Source organism: Atractosteus spatula, chromosome 17, assembly GCF_055471065.1.
Source record: "Atractosteus spatula isolate fAtrSpa1 chromosome 17, fAtrSpa1.hap1, whole genome shotgun sequence".
In the NCBI taxonomy this organism is placed as follows: Eukaryota; Metazoa; Chordata; class Actinopteri; order Semionotiformes; family Lepisosteidae; genus Atractosteus; species Atractosteus spatula.
In genome coordinates, this window is record NC_142722.1 from 6,372,132 (window position 1) to 6,392,767 (window position 20,636).

At 43.4% G+C, this 20,636-nt stretch overlaps 1 protein-coding gene across 11 annotated transcripts in view; it reads right to left on the minus strand.

Annotated features, from left to right (window-relative positions):
• arvcfb (ARVCF delta catenin family member b) overlaps positions 1-20,636 on the minus strand; it is a 159,148-nt gene that overhangs the window by 78,568 nt on the left and 59,944 nt on the right. For 6 of the 11 annotated variants that reach the window (XM_088935513.1, XM_088935510.1, XM_088935519.1 and 3 more), the window contains exon 1: positions 12,698-12,908. In XM_088935513.1, coding sequence (XP_088791639.1) covers positions 12,698-12,907 — 210 coding nt within the window. In that variant the 5' untranslated portion in view covers position 12,908. Of the gene's footprint in view, positions 1-4,614; positions 5,100-12,697; positions 12,932-13,673; positions 13,778-18,310; positions 18,415-20,636 lie in introns of those variants that run through there. The other 5 variants (XM_088935518.1, XM_088935512.1, XM_088935517.1 and 2 more) reach the window with 4 other exon arrangements.

A 20,636-nucleotide genomic window follows, 5' to 3' on the forward strand; every position in this document is an offset into this window, starting at 1 on the left:
TTCAGCAAAGGAGGGTCATTAATCATGGGAGAGGAGAGCTCACCACTCTGCCATGCTTGGCACTGAGGTTACCATCGTGGTCTGAGAATGAGTGTGATGTGTGCCGTTAGCGTCTCTCCTTGGAAGACGGCCACAGCTCTGTCGCACCCTCTGAATGTTTTAGAGGCAGCAGCACTCCCAAGAAACATGGCACAATTTCATTTGTGGATTTTCTACGGCGGGGGGCAAAGAATGAAAAACAGTTACTTGCATGGGGTAAGCAGGCAGGAAAGCTGAAAACCGGCCGAGTGCAGCCTCATATTCCTGAGCCCTCATCTGTCAGCCAGCTGGACGTCCCACACTAACTGACCGCCCCCCAGGACCCTCACCTCTCCGTCAATGGTGGGGCAGCTCGACTGGAGCTGTCTGTTTGCCAACCAGTAGGGAGAGGTGCTGCAGCGTGTTTACAATAGGACCTGCTTCTCAGATATCTGGCCATCTAAAGTATGCCTTTGTTGTTGTGGCCTTTCGGCAGAAAGAAGAAGGTTCTTCTGATCCCCGTGACAGAACAGAGACAGGGGAGAGGGGTCTGAGGTGGGAAAAGAGGAGTGCTTAACGTGAGGAAAAAATAAACACTCCTTCACAGGCCTGCTTTTCTAGAAGCACTGGAGAATCTCAGTGGCACGGTGCTGTTTGGATAAAATTACAGAATATCTGCTTTTAATGCATGAAGGAGAAAGCAGCTCAATCTTTGGGCTTTATCTTGCTGATTTATTGAGCTGCTGAGAATCATGGCCGTGCTTTTAATCCTACACCCACATTAGCATCTAAATTCTTCTCCCCCCCCCTTACACATTCCCAACACACTCAATGCGTCGATTGATCCTTTTCTTGGAAGGGACACTCAGACCTGCCGAACGTGGATGGAAACAAAAAAACAACAAACCACTTGAAACCTCAGAAAACAGCAACAATACGAGAGCACCCTGTTAATAAGAGCTGCGCCGTTCGATTTACAGTACTGTTGCCTCCTGACGAACATAAAAAAAGGTCTTAAAACTATCCAGCAAAACATTTTATTTGTAAGAGTTTGCATATGCAAAAGAGGCTTAGCCACTGGAGAAGCAGTTAAACTTGATATGTAGCTGTACCCCCCCCAAGTCATTCGCTGGAAAGGTCGGTGCTCAAAGCCAATAATTCAAACTCCTTCATCTCTAACAGGTTTGTTGCCTGCCATGCTGTCCCAGTGCCAAAGGACTTATGGGAATTTTTTTTTGAAGAGCTGCTTAGTTTCCCAGGAACAGCCTGGCCATCATGCGAAGACTCTGTGGTATGTGTGCTTTCCTGTCCAGAAGAGCACACCCTGAATACTTGAGTGGGATTGGCATCGCCTCCGTTTAGGAAAAGAAGGGTTAGGCCCCATCGTCAGATCAGGGACGATGCACACCAGCTGCTGCTGTGAGCCCACCCTGACTCCAGCTCCCATTTCAGGTCTTGGCGCTCACTTGCTCCTATGGGGGGAGGTGGGATTGTTGGGGATGGGGGGGGGGCACACCCATCTGTCAAAGGTCATTCAGCAAAGGACAGGCGGCAGAGCAGGATCGGCAGGGTGGGACCATCTGAGCCACCGTTTACAGCAGGACAGCTGGACACACAGTGCTTCTGCTGGCCAGTGGGCATCCACAAGCGCCAAGCCCAGGGCCCGCCAGCTGCCGGACAGGAGGATTTAATTGGCGTTATCACTTCCCCGTAAGATGTGAGTACATGGCATTCGTCTTCACACTTTCAGAGTTCTGCTCGCATGCATGTTCCCAGCACTTAATAAATACTTCTGTTCCTACGAAGCATGAAGCACAAATAAGAAATCAATTTTTCTTCTTTGGAATAAACGGGCAAAACGATACAACGGTTTTTCTTTGCTAGAAAGAAACGTTTTGAGCAATGTGAATAGCAGATTCCAAGCAGGCGGTTGATCTGAATGCTGCAGGACACACAAGGCTGAAATTAGATCATTCATGGATTTCGAAGTGGTATTAAAGACCTACAGCCATAAAAGGATACCCAAATATTATTTTGTTTTGCCATCTTCTTCCAAAGGGAAGAAAGCAGCTGCTAGACCTAGCATACAGAAAAAACACACAGCACCAAAAGAAAAACGTTACCTGGCTGAGACATAGATTCTGTCTCCTAATTCTCTGTCACAGGAGACTCCTTACAGTGGCATACTTTAAAACAGTAGCCAAGAAGTGTTTGGCCCAAAATACATATCCACACGCTTAATAAGTTTACCTCAGCTTTAATTAAAAATAGACGACTGGCAAACACTTGTTTATAATACCCAGTGTATTCAAGATTATACTGCAAGCAGCACAGGCACACCAGAGACAAAAGTTCATGCACAAACACTTGAGATAACTCTGTAACACCTCAAATGCAAAATTAATAATTTCCTCCCCCCATGACACACACACGTTTTGCATTTGTTTTGTACAGCTGCAGTAAGCCATTTTGAGCAGCACAAAAAACGTGATACATAGATTCCACCCGTTCATTTGCAGGAACATTCAAAAATAAATCTGTCCACATTCAATCCGGTGATGGTTTAAGTCATTCTGACTCTTCTGTAATTAAGGAGGCCATGTTGTCATTTTAATTCCTATATTAAAAATTAAATTTAGCAGAGCCCAAGTGCCACACCCAACAAGCCATGTTTCTGGGCTTGGGCAGGGATAACCATCTCTGCGTTCTGTTAAGCCTTTCATTTACATTGTAGGCAATTCCAAGACAGCAGTCAACGCAAAACAGCGTTTCTTAAAAGTCTCAGACTTTAAAGTGAAAATGTGACATCCAGAGAGATTGTTTGGATCAATTACTGTAAATAATAAGCGTTTCATAAGATAAATTCTGAACAAGATCATAAACGTTTGCAAATGAGAAGTGGCCATTTGTCTAATTTAGCCTGTTTGGTAGTAGTTAGTAGTTAATTGATCTCAGCATCTCATCCAGCTGTTTCTTGAAAGAAACCAGGGACTCCATTTCAACGCAGCTGGGTGGCTTAATTAGAACAATCTTGCGACAGAAGTTAAAATGTAAAGTCTTCCACTTTCCACTGCACGATAAATTCTTTATCGAAGAGGAAGCTCTCACTCTTTGGGGGGCGCGGTAGCCAGCCACTGACTGAACCCTTCAGTCTCCCCGTTAAAATGGGTAAAACAGGTGCCGTTGTGTCTGAAACGCACAACGAGTGCACAAACACACACGCACCCCGCTGCTCCAGAAGAGGACTCTTCTTCAAGGAGGCCACGAGGTTCTGGAATCCACGCGAAGAATTCCTGGAATCTTTATCGACAAGGTCAGCACTTCTGCACACAGAGTACCACTAGAATCCATTTTGGGAAGTAAAATAGAATGTGTCACTTTAGGCTTTATATATATATATGGAAGGGAGGGATAATGCAGCCACAACTTTTCTCACTCTAAACCTGAAAGATCTGACCAAAAAACAAAGATCTGCCAGTGAGTAAGGAGCATCTGTCTGCCGAAAGCAAGTTTAAGGATTATCAGACCCCCAAAGCCAAAAATCCAGCCAGCTGCTAGAATGCTTTTGAAATTCAGGGAACGCTCTAATATTTTCAAGCTGCAACTCCCCCGTCAACCTTCCCCATCGAAAAGATCCAGGGGGTCATTCAGAGTTGACTGCCCCCCCCCCCCAAATATTTCCCTTTTTGAGGTGGAATGCTGCCAAGCTCCGAGAAGAACATCACATATTCCAGCTGACAGTTTCAGACGTCTAAGCTACTGCAGTCTGGTGGGGCAGCACGAATGCCGAGAGCCATCCGCCAGCACAGTGGACACCCTTCAGTAGCTTTAAAGCAGACCGAGAACCCACCAAACAAAAAGGTTTAAACAGTGCTTGCAAACAACCGGTGAGCTTACAAGCTTGTTTGGAAAACCTTTAACAGAAGCAATAAATCTTGTGGGCTTGTAAAGAAAACTTCCACAACCAGCATACTGAAGCATTATGCAGTTATTCCCCTACTTCATTAGAAGTGCTTAAAGACATTCTCCTTATTTTATGCTTAATAAATATTATACATGTATGACATTTATTAATTATAAGTAATTCTAGTTGTTTAAGACCATGTCACTATAAATGCAGAGTTTGGGCACACTCATGAAAGCACAGGCAGATTTTTGAGTCTTTCACACACTTTTTATCGGTTTGCAAGTATTCTGTACTTCCAACACCAGCCCTGACCCTTGTGACGATGGCCATCTGGACTGACTGCGTGGCCAGTTTGATCTCCGGTGGATCTTAAACAGTACCAGATAAAGGTGGGTGGCAGGTCAAATGAAAAAAAAAAATGCAGGTCTCAGCTGGCACAGAGGTCTCTGAAACGAGGTCCGTTGCCCATTAAACCCAGTCTCGAGACAGAAAGCCAGGGTGGCTATAACGCACAGAAAAACTTTTGTATACGACTGACAACAGCTGGCTAAAATAATCTACTCCCCTGCATGTCACTCAGGACTCCCTGCCCACCTTGACCAGCGGATCAAACTACCCCGAGACAAAAGCATCAGAACAAGCAGGAGGAAAAACACAGAACAATATAGACAAGTTTATACAGCACTTACCTGTTTGACTTCGGCAGGCATTGATGAAGTCTTTAATTACCCTCCGTGGAAAAAAGACAAATGCAATTTTTCCTTTTCAGCAGAAAGTTTCCTCCTTCCCCCCCCCCCCCCACCACCAACTCAAACAGACGACTGCGGTGGGCTCAGAGAAAGGCAAGCATCCTTTCCCTCTCCACATTCACACACGCATGGCAACCCCCCCCCTCTCCTCCTCCTCGAAATAGCCTTGCTCCTCTCCTCCTCAGCCCGTGAGGTGCTGCAGAAACAGGGACGAAAATTTAAAAGACCAGCTTCTTCCCTCCTCCTCCACCAATCCTTTCTTCTGCAAAAGTCCAGCTTCAGCTCGGGTCTCTCCCGCCCCCCCGCACAAAAGAAAAAAACCCTCGTCAAACACAGCCAGACAAACAAGAAGGTGATGCCGAGAGACGAGTGGGGGGAATAAGTGAGGAAGCCCTCTGAGCAGGCTGCCAGTGTCCTGCTCTCTCCCAGCCTACTCCACACACTGCTCGCCTGTCCTCCGTTCCACAGCCAGCATCTATGCAAACGAGGTCCCCTCTGGGGGTGGGATCTGACAGACAGAGGCAGCTGGAGCTCGCAGAAAGCATGCACTGGCCACACCCCGCACGGGCAAGCGCTCGCTCTCCGAAGGACGGCGCAGAGTTGTGCTGAAGTTTGCGGGGTGCCCTGCTTGTCTTAAGTCTGCTTTCCAAGCCGGAGTCCTAAAGCTCTCGGCTTCTGTGTCAGAACAGTTAAGAGTGTTAATCTAATCAGGGTCTTCCACTTTCCTGTCCACAACTTCTTTTTTTAATCTACCCACTAGCTACCTAGATACCACAGAAATTTGATTAAAAAACAACACAATAGGCTACAGAGGCATGTGTGCGTGCGTGCCCTTTAATTTCCGATATGCGCGAGACAAATCTGAAGAGAAAAGCAGCCACAGTATCCTAGCTTTACATTTTATTTTAAAAATAATGCATATCAAAGTACTTTCACCCTGTCTTTCCATCTATTCTGACTGTGAGCGCTTAGACGCTTCGAGTCATTCCTAAACTTTATTCTTGATGTGACCAAAACCCAGTTATGCAAAAATACACTGATAAGAAACACATTGAAGGTAATTAACCACAGTCATTGCTGTCAAGATCTTATTGAAGCACAGATGGCATGAAGGTTAATGCTCTGAACCACTCCAGCATACTACAGGCATTGTTTCAGACACCTTGAACACAGCAGCGATCTGTTAAAACGACATTTTACAGCCTTTCTCCGAGATTTCGAAAGAGAACGGTGCAACCCCCAGAACTGCTGCATTTCATTTTAGGAAGGCTTCCTTTTCTTGTTGTTTTAGCAAATCTGGAATGTACTGTAAAAGCCAGACTGCATTCATAAAGTCACACCATAGATTATTTCTGCTTACAATAGCAGCATTTCAGGTTCCTGCTGGAAGTGAGGGCAGAAAGAATATCTAATGAATTTATTATTAATCTTTTTTTTTTTGGCAAAAGTGGACGCTCAGCAAAGGAAAAATTTAAAAAGGCAGCTTCAAAAGCCTTTCCACAGATATGAACATGTAATAAACCCAAAACAGAAATTAATCTGAGGCATCAACAGAAAGAAAATTAATTTTTGCAATGCGGCTGCTTCACAAACAGTCGTTTCCAAAGTGCACATTAGTACTGAAAATTTTTGAATGATTTTCACATTAGTCCTCCCTCACATAAAAAAAGGAACTGAATTTTGCAGGTCGAGCGATCGGTGACACAGGAAATTTGCTGCCTCTTTGCCCCAAGAACAAAGTTTGCAAACGAGAGGAAGCCATTCAACCCATTTGGTTCCTAGTACCGAGATACTGAAAAACAAGGAACATTGAAAATCTCAAAACTCCAACTTCCTACAGCCTGTTAGAGCAAAGCTGTACACAAGACCCCAGACACAGACCCCACACCAAGAAAACAGTGGGGTATTATTAGCACATAAACCACTGTACCTCATTACATAGGCACTGTATTTGTTTGGTGCTAGACAGATCAGACATCTCATTCAAAAAGCTCTACTTACAGTACTATAAAGAAATTAAAAACAATAACGTCTATTGATTATTCCATTACTGCAACATATTGTTGCCATCAGTTAAAATTCTCAGTAAATGCAGCCTTTCCATGTTCAGTGTTATAATACCACAGACATTCTCACCTTGAAAAGAGGGGTAACTCGTTTGCTAAGGCCTGGTGCAAAGCAGGCAGCTTCCTGTTTCACATTAAGAGCACCTACAGTGTTGCTAATGCACTTAAGCTGCTGTCAACCCAAACAGTCTCTACTGAGCTGGCAGCTACCATATATGGTGAAGACTTCATTCCACCACTTCTAGTACGAACATGTGAGTTTATCCTCAATCTTTAATTTGTGCTGAGTAGGAGGCCTACCATATATTGGAAGTTACACAGCCATTCCCCACCTGACAGAACACATGCAACCAAAATACAGTACTAGATTACTGTAAATTACCTATCAAAAGTAACTGATTTGAGGAAATGTTATATAGTACACATTCACACAGACACACAAAGCTTGAATGTATATTTCAAGAAAACAGAAATGCAATGTCAATGTTATCTGTCTTACAGCGTTTTAAAATCAATACTGGTACACAGGAAAAATCAACTGCTATTTCAGGGAAAACTATCAAGATTCATACAGAAGATTTGTACCTACTGTAAATGTCATCATTTCCAGGGATTAAGACTAACAACACTCTTAGTGCTGTAGTGAGCTGGGGACCTAAATGATTAATTAACATATCTCACAATTTACTGAGTGGTAGCTGACTGAAGGGAAACTCGTGTCTCTAAAGCAAACTTTAAAATTGCAGAGTCATAAAAATAATCTTGAATCCAAAATCTACTTCTTAATGAACCCATAATTCTATTGTAAAAAAAAAGACTGTTGAGTGGGAATTAAAACAATATGCCTAAATAGAATTATAATTGTAAATAAAATTCTAATGTATTTATAGAGACATTAATCTGTACATAATGAAACAAAGCCAGTCAGTGTGAGAAAATCCCTACTGACATAAGAAAAATTACCGCGCAGTACATTTTCCATTTAGTACTTAACCTATGGTCAACATCTAACCTTGTTCACTCAGAGTATGAATGTATAGAGGCTCTTTGAAGCACAACCATGTTAAACACATAAATAGTATTCTTGTCATACACAAAAAGCACAAGATGTCTACTCTTGGCAGGGTGGCATAATGAAAACATTATAGCTCATAAGAACATTCACAAACGAGAGAAGGCCATCTAGCCAGTTGGGTCATTAGTACTTGATTGATTTAAAAGGGCAAATTAGGAACTTCAAATATTTTTTTTTACGGATAATATATTTCATGAACCTTCCACACAATTAATGATCAGGACAGGGATGGGATTAAAACGGAGAATGAAATGGTAATACAAAAAGAGGAATCTGAATTATTAATTGTCATGGATTACATTAGATTGCCTTTAGCCCTCAGGTGGATGGATATTCTACTCTACATCCATATCGTCTGTACTGACAGCACTCCTGAAAAACCGAGAGACTGAATTTCCACATTGCCTTCCAGCTTTTCTAGTTACAGGACTGTGATTCTACATAGCGCCTTTGTTGCTATTGGTATGCATTTACCTATTAGGAGACAAATAGCTGCAATGCTTCACTCGACTTTTAAAAGGCCACTTGTTTCAATCCTGCACTAGGTTCACAAACGAATTGTAAAACAAATCCCACTGCTGAGTTCATGTGTTGACGTTTACAACATGCATTTTTTCCCCTCCAGAAATCAAGCTCTAGTAATGTATGGATCTGAAGGTCTGTGCCTCGCTGCACAATATTAATAGCCCTCTTTATAAGGTCTGTCCTTTACTAGGTTTCCAAGGAACACGCCTATCTGCAACCCCAGGGTGTAAATTCCAACACTCCTGTGCTACCCTGAGCACAAACACAAGCACTAATCCCTGCCACAGTCACACCGTGATTAATGAGACACCAGCACTGTGTCCTTGCTATTCCTTACCTCTGGGTTCAAGCCAGGGCACAAAACTCCACATCTTAATGCTATGTCTGTTCTTTTTTTTAAAAAGCTAAATAACTTTAAGCCTCTACTGAACGTATCAGTGCTCTCTGCCAGTCCATCGGCTAATGCAGTTTTCATTTTGCTGGGTTCTGCCAGCAAGATATTGATACTTCACCCTTCACTCTTCCGAAGCATCACCTTGAGCTTCAGATTACTGCCATGACAATTCCAAGGCATGGATTCACGGATCGTTATGAGAAGCGTGTCTTTCATCATCCTATTACCTTTCACATCAAGCTGAACTTTGCCACCTTCGGTGCGCAAAAGTCAATGTTTTTGAGGGAGAGGGGAATACGTGCTTGCCGGGACCAACGAAGAAGTTAGAGGCTCAGACGCAAGAAGAATATAAATGGGAACTACTAAATGATGAATCTCGATGGCCCCCCAAAGTAATTACAGATTTATGAGAAGTGAGAAATCTCGCAGTGGCAGGGAAAGGAAGACGGGGGAACTGTGTTCCATTGTTAAACAGGTGATTTATGATGTTTTTGGAAGTCACTGGCCCCCCCCCCCCGCCCCAAACCCCTCCCCGTCTCACAAAGCAAACCAGTCTGGGATATCTCCGCAGCCTAGTTAATAGTCCAGCTTTGTTTTCATTGTGCCCCAACAGGGCAAAGATGAGAGAGCTCCAGTGCCACCGCAACGTCCCCCTCTGCGTCTTGTCGCTCCGCCAAGGGAGATCGAAAGACGTTATGGAAAAATCTGGGAATTTCCCAAATGTTTTCCAAAAGGTCACGCCAGTCAAGAGACCCGACACCACTGGCTTAAACTCCAGGAAATACTGATGCCACAAAAAAGTCAAACGCAACTTATCATTACAACACAACGACCCTTATGTGATGAAGCATCCCAACTTAAACCGTTTACAATCTTTTTAATGATTCAGCCGTTTTGTCTGAGGATCTACAATCCTGGCCGGATTAAAGCTGCTGTTTGAACTTCAAGTTGAAACGGAAGACATCCCTATAATTTCAGGCAGCCTGCCCAGCAAACATGTTCCTGAGGCCCTTTTGCACAACGCTAAGCACTTGACTTTTTGAACCTTCACAGACCTTAAGTACAGAATTAGGCATTCAAACAAAAAGCAGGTAAATAAATTCTCCCTTTAGACATATCAGAAATGCTCAGGCATTTCATTACAGCCGTCTGACATCCACCGGATAAGTATTTTGCTAATGGATTTGAGCCAGACGATATTAACGGTAAGAAAAAAACTACTAAAGCTGCCTTAGTTGCACACAAGACGGAATTTCTATGCTTGAACGTTTCCAGAGATGACACTGAAACAAAACACAGAACAAGACAGCCAAGTCAAAATGGCCAAAACAATCTTTAGAACACTTGGGGTCTGATTCAGCTGGATCAATTCTGTAGCAGCATGTGGTTGAACAGATACCACGTTTCATGTCTTAGCTGTCCTATAAGCGACACTGTCCCTACTTTAAAAAATAAAGTGGGAGAGATTTTATGTTCAGAGAGAGGAAAAGCTATATATCTTATGATCCCTCAAAAAGGATAACCAAAACGGTCTTTTTAAACATCAGCCACTCAGGCAACCTCGCACTGCCAAAAAAGGAGAATAAGTTAAAATAGATTCATCTATTAGTTTTGTGTTCTTTGTACAACTATTACAAATTACATGGAAAAAAATGCACTAGCAAACAGGCCCCCTGGTTACATACAGACCAATGCTATTCTAATCATCTAAGTTATGCAAATGGAGAGAATTTATACCCGAAAAAAAGGTTCCAACAACAGCTGAGTAAACCTTCATGAAGAGTCTGCTACCTACGAGAGGTCTTTAAATCATCAGGAGAACAATGTGGAATGTGCCAGGGCCTGAGCCATCTGAAACCACACCCTTCTGAAAGCCAAACAAAAACAAGTTTGAAGCTTTTCTAGCAACTATCAAAACACTGTGAATAGACCAGAGGTCTAATCACCTCTCCAAAATCCATCCCAAATATTTGATCTTTGTTCTACCAAGTCAAATGCAAAATTCTCAAGAGCCTCTTATTAACAGTGTACTCTAACGGATATGTAATATAATGTTTTCAGCATTAATACAACTTGAGTGTATTTTACTGTATCCAAAGTTTCCACTTTCAGGGCTGCAGTGTCGTGAAAGGTCTCTGGACGCAGAACAGTGTTCACAAGTCCGCACCACAACATTTCCACAGCACAGCATGCATTATGGTGTTGATGAATTATTCATACACTGTCTCGCTATTTTCCTACATGCTCCTCTGGGCCTGAATTTGCACCACCTTCCGGCATTTGAGACAAAGGAAACAAAACGCCAACAATTTACTTACCTGGAAATAAAAAAAAAAACAAGTTACGTGCCGTGGTCAAATCCGATTTAAAATCCCAGTCCCTCCCTGTGCGAGACTGGGATTGAAGTGTGGGCGGTACAGGTAAAGATCATGAAGAACACAGTAAGAGACATTGAGAGTCAAAAACCCCTGGTCTCAGGTCAAAGGAAGATTGACACAGGCTGAAATTAAAGCCACAAGATAAGCCAACGCACATGAAAGCGCACTTAAGAAACATATGGGTGCAGGACAGAGTTCAATCACTCACCCACAGAGGGAGCGATGAAGCATGGCACAGGATAGACATTTCTTCTGCAACTTTGTGTTGCATCATGCTATGAGCAGCAGAGAGATGGAGAATAAGGGACCAACTCATGCATTCCAGTACCACTGCGGGACAAGCAGTGCAAACGCCTCCCTTTTACCAGTTCTGCATGAGGCGGCTGCACAAGAGTAAAGGCTAAAGAGAAGCCATTTTTTTCCTGCCGTTAATTGCCGATCGACGGCACAGTACCAAGGCACTACGAAAAAGTATGGCAGGCTGCTTCCTCACCCTGCCAGAGCCTCACAGCTGGCATCAGGAGCCACACTTGACTGCCCCACGCCTTGCAGCAAAACGCGAGGAGCAATTACAAAACAACACTCGTCACGGAGCAAACTAATTCGCTTTCTGTCTTGTAAAAGCTGCTCCAATTTAATCATGCAAGGTTTGTTCGTACGAGATAGAAACAAGGCAAAAGCTGACAAATTGGCTCCGACGACTGCCTAAGTACTGGAACAGACATGGGATGGATTATTCAGGTGAGATGGCGCATTTTGTCGACGCGCTCAGTGTTTCAACTGCGATGGAACACAACCTGCAATGGAGCCTTGTGCTTTGAATGATGGCTGATGAACATCACAATGAGGGAACATGCTCTTTGTCCAAGCCAGACAGCAGGCGCTGCTTTTTAAATGCTTAACGAGCAAGGCAGGCAGAAGGGAGGAAAAAAAAAGAAATGCGACATGGAATTTCCTTGCAACCATTAGGTTATGAGGAGGAGGCAAGGGCCTTTTTAAGAACTGCTTCTAATATTTTTTAAACAGACTGGTTTGGCATACTAGTCCCACTTGACCCTGAGTATCAATGATAAAGGAAGCTGCTCCTGGTTTAACATTTCCTTTTTCGAAGAGTTCCAAGAACTCTGGATATAACTCAAAATACTTAGTGTGGAGAAATATCACAGGAGCTTCTCTGCTTTCAGCTTTCAGAAGCTCATCGACTGAAGCCCCTTTGGCAATGTCGCGATGAGGAAATCTGTGGCAGGACAATAAATGAACGAGCAGAACGGGCAGTTGTAACGGCGGAGTGCGACTCCGAATGCTTTGCCCGGGATGTGAAGCGTTCGTCCATGCTGCTTGCTTAAGACAAGGTGAAGGGATGAGCAATGAGGCGAAGACGTCAAGGCACGATGCTCGCAGAGCAGTGAGCGGGTGGACACGACGCTGGCATGCCCTGTCCCCCAGGGCGCGGGCGGGCAGCAACCCGGGTCGCCGTGGAAACGGCTCTGCCGGGGTCGTGATGACGCCAAAGCAGACAGGCTGCCAGGGCGGCGGGCAGCGGGGCGGCGGGCAGCGGGGCGGGAGACACCGGCTCTCCTTTTACCTGCATCACCAGCTGCTGCCAGGCCAGAGGCTGGCTGCTGCCCACGGCACAGACGCCCAGCCGCTCGGGGGGCAAGTTAGCGCGTTCCAGCTGCAGGGAGACATTGCGGCGCTCCTCCTCGAGAGCGCGGGTCAGCCTCTCGAAACGGGCCTCCTGCTCTTTCACCGAGGCCAAAATGCTAGCGGCCGACCTCGCGTCGTAGTCGTCCATGTCTGTGCCCGAGAGACGAACGCCTGCCGACTGATCGCCAGAGTGAAAATGTAAAATAAAGGAGCGAATAGATTTAAAAAAAAAAAAAAGAAAACAGGCATTCAGGTTCCGAGCCCACAGAGATTTTCGGCATGACAGAAGAAACGCGACACCTCACTGAGGGGTCGTTTAATTGTACTTCAGGGTTGCTCACGAGATTAGTCACACAATTAAATCCTGCACATTTCGCTGAAATATTCCACACTGGAGTGCTATGCTTACTAAGCAGACTTCCCAGCAATCGAGAAAGCTGTCCTGGCCTCATTGTGTAGCTCTCTGACGTTATGGCTGTTCAAAATGCAACTTTTCTAACCACACAAAATCAATATGCATTACAGAGAATTACCCAAGCAAATAAGGTAGGGACCTTTATACACAGTAATATCTCCTGTGTTAGGTACCCACAATCAATACAGGTCCAATATAATAGACAGCTGGAACTTCACTCAGTGAATCACATAGTTTATTTCAGGTTTTATAGTAAGAAAACAGCACTGGAAATAGAAAACATATGTCAATAAACTACCAAAAAATTACTTTCCATGCATAGAGGATGCATGGATCATGATACGTAGGCGTGTGACCTTCATCAGTGTATTACATACGCGGTTTTAAACATCCTAATTTTCATGATAGATGCTTGAGGGATCTCTGAGGGAGTTATGATCATCAGGCAAAACGAGATAATCAGCCATTAATTATAAAAAAGGTGGGGGTGTATACACACCTAGTGGATTAGTGCAGAGAAAGGAGTTACAGCAGAGACATCCCTCCCCTCCCTGCAGGCAGAAAGCAGAGCAGGACAGCAGGGTGGCTAGGAGGGTCAGAGAGCTGAAAGAGAGGAAGAGGAGAGACATTAGCGAGGGAGGGGGTGGAAAAGAGGCAGGACAGAAATGGGCATGGCGTTTGACAAAAGACAGAAGCAAGGCTTCCAAATTTAACCGCAACGAACAGAGGTTACAGGACCCCTCCCTCCCATTTATCAGTAGGCTAGCGGTCTTTCTGGAAGACAGAGACAAACTTGGCAGTCCTGCGATACAGAGAGCACTGTCCCGGATAACATACTGTATGGGAACAATACCTTCTGACGTGCTTTGGGAGAAATGTTAGAAAATGGCAGCTCCATTTCAGCTCTGCTGCAGTTACAATGTCTGCAGTATGAATCGCAGGTCTGTAAGAAGAGTCCCCCTGTGAATAAACAGTGTGGCAGGTAATAGCCTTTTTCTTTCTTGCTACAGGAAGTGATGGGAGAAATTCTCTTTGAAGATCAGATCACATGCAGATCTGCTTTGATGTTTCTTTCCATTAATAATTGATTTTCAAATATTTCTTTTTCTGTCACTTACTTTGTGATCTTGAATGACACTGCCCACATTACACCCAGAGAAGTGTCCAAGAGCTGGGCTACCTATCCCTCCTTTTCCAAAAGCTCTGGTAGTGGTACAGTGACATACCGGTACAAATATCAATAAATTTTGCAGTATATGCCAAATAAAATCAATCCCATTTTTGCAAAGTTACATGAACACGTTAAACTTTTTCGTTACACTTAAGTTTGAGCCAAGTTCTATCTTCATATATGCACCATTAATACAATTTTATGCGCAATTCTTGCAAGAAGCAAAGAATAGCTCATCATATCTGTGCCAGTTTCAAAAACCCAAGGGTATACAACTGAATACCAGTGAAAAAGACAGAATGATTGGAATAATTCCCATTCCCTCAAGAATGCAGCGAGCAAACATGGCTCTAGCTGTGTGAATTCTACCTCTTCACCTCTGAGGATGTCTCTTCACTATGAAAAAGCTCTGTGAAGCCGAGGTGCAGTCCTCTGTGTTCCAAACTTGAGAATAAAAAAAACAACAGATTTCTGGTAACTCCCTTTGCAGTTATCATTATGAGTAATTTGCAGGCATGTTCCTAAAATAGAAACAACTCTATTCTAGGGTAGATTTTAAGAATTCCTTGTCCTCAAGTATGCCTCATTAAAGATGGCATTTAGCAGCTGTTTCCTAACAGCTCGGGACGAGGGCACACCCTCTGTAACGTCCTGATCAAGGCTGTATTCAGAGTACAGAATGCATACAAGATCAAGAGGCCAAACAGTAATCCTTACAGTAGTACAGTACATTTGCTAAGGATTTCAAACAGCCCTGGAAACCAGGGAAAATGAAAAACATCTTTAAAGTATAAACAACCATCCTTGATACATCAAAGTACATCGTACAATGATTTGTATCTCTTTGTATCTGCTGCGATTTAGAGAAGCAGAGTGCATAACTGATACTATAGGCATAATACAAAAAAAAATCACAGAACTGACATCTCAGCCTTAAGGGAAAAAACACTTAGTACTGCAAGCCGTTGAATATGTTTTCTACAGTTAGACTTGTGAGGGCCATATGTAAAAATTAAGTGAAAAGAGGAAGTGCGATGAAATTATTTACTGGTTCGAAGTTAAGTTTTCCCACAAGGAATGACAGACAGCATTCCTGTCTTTTCCTTTAACACTCAGAACAAGGGTATGGCTGTGGTGGTGAGCAAGAAGGATTGAAACTGAACATACAATTCATCAACTGCCTTGATTTTCCTGTTCATCTCCCTCAGCTGCTGTTTGTCAGCTATAGGATGACTTGTATAAACAGCACACTGGGCGCTGTGGGATGCCCGAACACTGGCCTACATGATCCTTAAGGAATCTGATGAAATGGAGCTCAAAAACGACATAACAGTAACATGCATTTAGAAGAAAATCTGACTTTTTTGTTCTTCCATTACGATACTCATTACAGTAAAAAGGGGCTCCAGGACCAATGGGCTTGTAGCTATTAATGACAGTTCTTCTGTGGAACATTTTTGGGTTTGGGTTTGTCCTAAAGTCTAAATTATATTAAAAATATCACTTCAGTACAGGCAGCCACAATTAAAAATGACCAGGACATTGCAACGCAAGAGCTAGACAAGGATGGTAATTTATTTTAATAACAGTTCATTTTCTTAAAATGTATCAATGGTCTATTTAGCAGATTTGGGGATTTCTGCCTTTATTATCCGATTATACGAAAAAGCATCTCCTCATGATTTTATTTTCTTGAGAGAAAAGAAAATAGCTATTTGTCACTTCATTGCTGGCTGGTTCCATGACGTAAATCAGAACATCGAACAGTTCTCCCCGAAGGAGCACAAAGACAAGCTAACAGGCTCTGACTTAGGACCAAATCTGAGGTGTGTTTGGAAATCTCATATTAGCGATACGATACTCCTGCTGCAAATGGGCTCTTGACAAAACACACCGGAGGCTTCTTTAAAAAAGCTCTCTGCTCAGATTTAAATCAGCAAAGTACTGTATGGTGGGGGAAAAAATATCTGCTTAACATTTAGGGGAGAAGAGAGGACGATAGGACTTCCCTTTGCTGATGAACTCGAAATAAGATTAATTAATTTCCCATTTCCCTACTCTGCAGTGGTGACTTAATTCCTTGTCTGAATTAGTTTCACCTGAAAACCCACAAATCATAAGTCTTATGTGCAGACTAAACCTTGTGCAATTCCTATGATCCTTATATTTTATTCTGATGGATCAACAGCGGTTCCAATTTACAGCTGTGCTAGATGACTCATGTCAGATCCTGCATTTTCAGCCCTGCACAGATTTCCAGCTCACTTAAATAACCTTCCTGGAGAATTCTTCTGTCTCCAATGCCAAATATCCCCAACATTTCAGCATAATCAGACTGATTCAGGCACATGAAAAAAAACACCATATTTCAGACACAAACCCTTTCCGATTGCATTGTAATACATGCTGGAGAAAGTCACTCCATGCTTTTAACAAAGCAAAAAAAGACTTCAATGGGGGATAACCGAGATTATAGAGCCAACAATTATAAACTACATTTCCAAGAGATCACAGGCAGGTACCACAGAGAACAGACAAGTGGTTATTGTGATGTTAGAGCTGCACAGAGCAGGCTGTCACTTTTAATAACTGTAGAAAACTGGGGGGGGAGGGGGCAGCAGCGATGGAGGAGGGGGGCTGGGTGAAATGCGTTTTCTTATTTTTTTTAGAAATTTCAAATTAATAAAAAAAAAATAGTTCACAGAAAATACCAGAAAATACCAAGGGGGGTGACATCAAAGTCTCAAAACTCTAAACAAAAGCTGTCCGACCATCTTAGCAGAATAGTGAAACAGATTAATACTCTGGGCCCACTTTGAAGATTTCTCTTGTTTCATTATATTAGACCTTTGCTGTGGAGTCTGTCTTCTTCCAATTTCCTGTTAAAGGGATATTTTTATATGCCTCATTCCCAGAAGATATTTTATGATATCTCATTTTCTTTCTTCCTTGATGTATTTTTCGATGTTAGAAACACACCACGACAGCATTCTAGGCCTGAGAGTGCTACAGTACTTCAGGGACATCGGTGAGCTCCGGGAATATCGCACAGAGACAAAGAGCTCCAGAACCCTTCTGATCCCAGAAGCAGGAGCCAAGAGAAAGGGCAGAGCACAGGAGCAGCTTTCAGATCCGTTACACTCCTCCAGTGCACAATCCTTTGTGAGGATTCTTATATTGGTCGAGAAAATTAATATTCCGCTAATGTTGATCACTCATGTAGGCGAAGCACGTTTGACGTTTTTACTTTGTTAAAGCACTGTGTAGAATGTAAGGAAGGCATCACTTTGAATGCAAACATCCCGATACAAAATGTACTTTTTATCATTCAAATGCCCCATGCAGAGGAATTCCAGGTGTGAACGTGTCTGAAATGCATCTAGCAACACCGAGGTACAATTGCAGCCTTTCTCAGCTTGTTGTTAATAAAATGACAAACTCTCATGCGCTCACGAATCCAAGTGGAAATCCTCAAGAAATACAAATTGTTGCCGTGGGCAAAATGCCCGGCTAATGCACTGCTAAGGAGTGGAGATAAATAAAGAACCGAGATGTGTAAAAATAACCAAATGTGTGTGGCTTCATTATTCAAGGGACTCGAGCCCCTCTCTTCTGGCAGAAATACGCTTTTGTAAAAGTGTCATGCACTGGCAGGCACAGTTGTAAAAATAAAATTGGTCTTTACCAGAAATTCAGACGAGAACACATGCAGCTAGACTCACCTGAAGAAAGTTCCAGTTCCTCTCACTTTCTTTAATTTCACACTTTAGGGGGGAAAAAAGGTGGATCCCGAAATGACAATGTTGTTCTGTGAACTGTTAAAATAGCATGTAAAGCTCCCTAAGGAAATGGACTTGTTATTCAGACATCTTTATTGTTTTTACATTGGGACTGCAGTGGCATGCTCAATAGAAATGAACGTACTTAGCCTCACGTGTTCACAGGAACTGCTGTGGATGCCTTACCTTCGGTGGTGATTATCGGTGGAATCTGGAGCAGGCAGGTAGGTTTCCCGTTAAAGCTGAGAGGCTTCAGCACTGCGCCAGGGGTGACCAGCTCGACACACCAGCTGCATAATAAAGACAAGAGACAAAAAAGAATGGTAACGCACAAAACTGAAATATTTGCAGCAATACACTTCCAGCTATGGCTCTCTCTCAGGCAAAACTATCACTATCACTTGACAGGCCAGCAGCCTAAGAGCCAAGAACAGCACAAGGAGAGCTCTGTGCTGTAGGGGTCGAGAGTAGCTGACCAATGGACAGGCGAAGCTTCACCATCACAGCCAAAGCCACCGACGTGAACTTTAGCCTGTCAGCATAGCCAAAATGCCCTCAGTCACCCATCCCAGCCGAGAGTACACTGATCATGAAGATGACGAACGAGAGAAGGCTAAGTGGCCCATCTCACTTATGACAGCTTGAAGCTAACTGATCCATGGATCTCATCCAGACGTTTCCTTAAAGAAGCTTCTGTCTAAACCAGTACTGGGAGAAGTTAACTCCCCAGCTTCCCACGTGTAAACTGATCATGAGACACCGATGCAAGAAAAGAGCAACAGTATATACAGGAGGGTTAGCTAGCCCATGTTGTCGTCAAGACTTGGTCAAAAGCGAGTTTTGAGCAGTTTATTAAGCACATTGGTCCCACTGAATGGCCGACAGTGGCCCCTGACAGTTAAGAAGTTTAGACAGCATTTGAAACTGATCTCATTTCAAAAGGTCCCTCCACTACTTCACTAAACAAATCACCTACCCCACTGATCAAAATGAAATGAGATCAAGTGTTTTGAAACTAAGGATTTAAGGGGGACCTACGAGACCTGCCGGATTGGGGGCTCTCCAGGATCAGGGCTTGTCACTGCTGGTATGCAGTCTGTACCTGAAACATTTTGGCACAACAGTCTGCATTGAACGTCCCCCGCAAAACTGAAACAAGCTTCTATGGTCCTAAGAGGAATGCATTGCTTAGTGTTTCATGCAATCTTGTCTATTATCTCCAGTGGCATCAATGGTCATGGTGGCGTTAGCGTATTGTGGGCTCTCTGTCATAAAGCCTAAAATTCAAACTTACAGACGACGGAGCGGAAATATATTGCTCTGCGAAGAGCACTTGGCTCTTTCACTTCAAGGTCACGGTGGGCCTTCAGCACTGTGGATTTCCGTGAACAACATCAAAGGTGAGCTTAGCCCGGGAGCATTAGTTATCACTCCTGCCTCGCTGTACAGTAGCAGGGGCTTCAAACACGGCATACAGATTAACCAACGCACAATTCAGCAGCGCACAAGATCTCAACGTCGACGCATATTTTACATTTCAGACTGTGAAAGGGGCTTTAAGACTAGAGAACATTCTGGCATTAAAAGCACTGAAGGCAGTATTGGAGGAATCCAGATATGAAAAATGACTTTAAAAGGACACTGTGTTTGTTAGTCTTTCAATGCCATCTGCTTTGCTGCTGCTCCTGCAGAGATTAAATGTGATATCTCCACTCCTAGCAAACTGCATACTACAAAATAGGTTAAAATAGAGAACTGAAACAATGAGATACAATTTATAATGAATGTAATAAAACCACCTCAAAGGACTCCTCTCTCAAAATGTCTGTCTGACTTGGACTTATTCCTCCATTGTCACCAAGAAATTTCAACATCCCTCAGTGATACATGAACGGCACGAAAGTTAGGGGCAAGGTGCTGATCAGAGACTCAAAAGCAAAATCTTAAGCTTAAAAGGGGCTGTGGACGCCATCTCTTTCAAACCTGACACAGAGATGTCGATGCCTTGTGCCCAGTGAACTCTACTGAGCAGCTGGGAAAGTATTGGGACCTGGCTGGTGGAACGATTATAGCACACAGGCAAAACTTTGTGTAGGCTCAGCCTGTGACAGTGCAGCATGCACCACTTCTCTCATTATTCATGCTGAACTGCTTTCGAGATTTTAAACGATGCTGAAAGGAGGTGATTTAGCACTGCATCGGGCACAATTTGCTTTGATTGAGCCTATTGGGATAGAAACCCATGGCATTATTGAAGGCCTGATGGGTGTTTTCACACACCTCTTAATGCAAATTCACACACTAGTGAATATGATTGGCAGTGTGCATGCTCATCCATTACCTGACTCAGAAATATGCAAATCTCTAACTTTACAAATGCATTCATATTGCAAGGAGCAGGAAGCTAGAGCTGGGAGACAAGGAAGAACAGCTCAGCTCAACTGATCTTGAGGCCGTTGAGGAGTTATCAAGAGTAATTACAGCCTGTCATTACCAACCCTAGTTACACAGG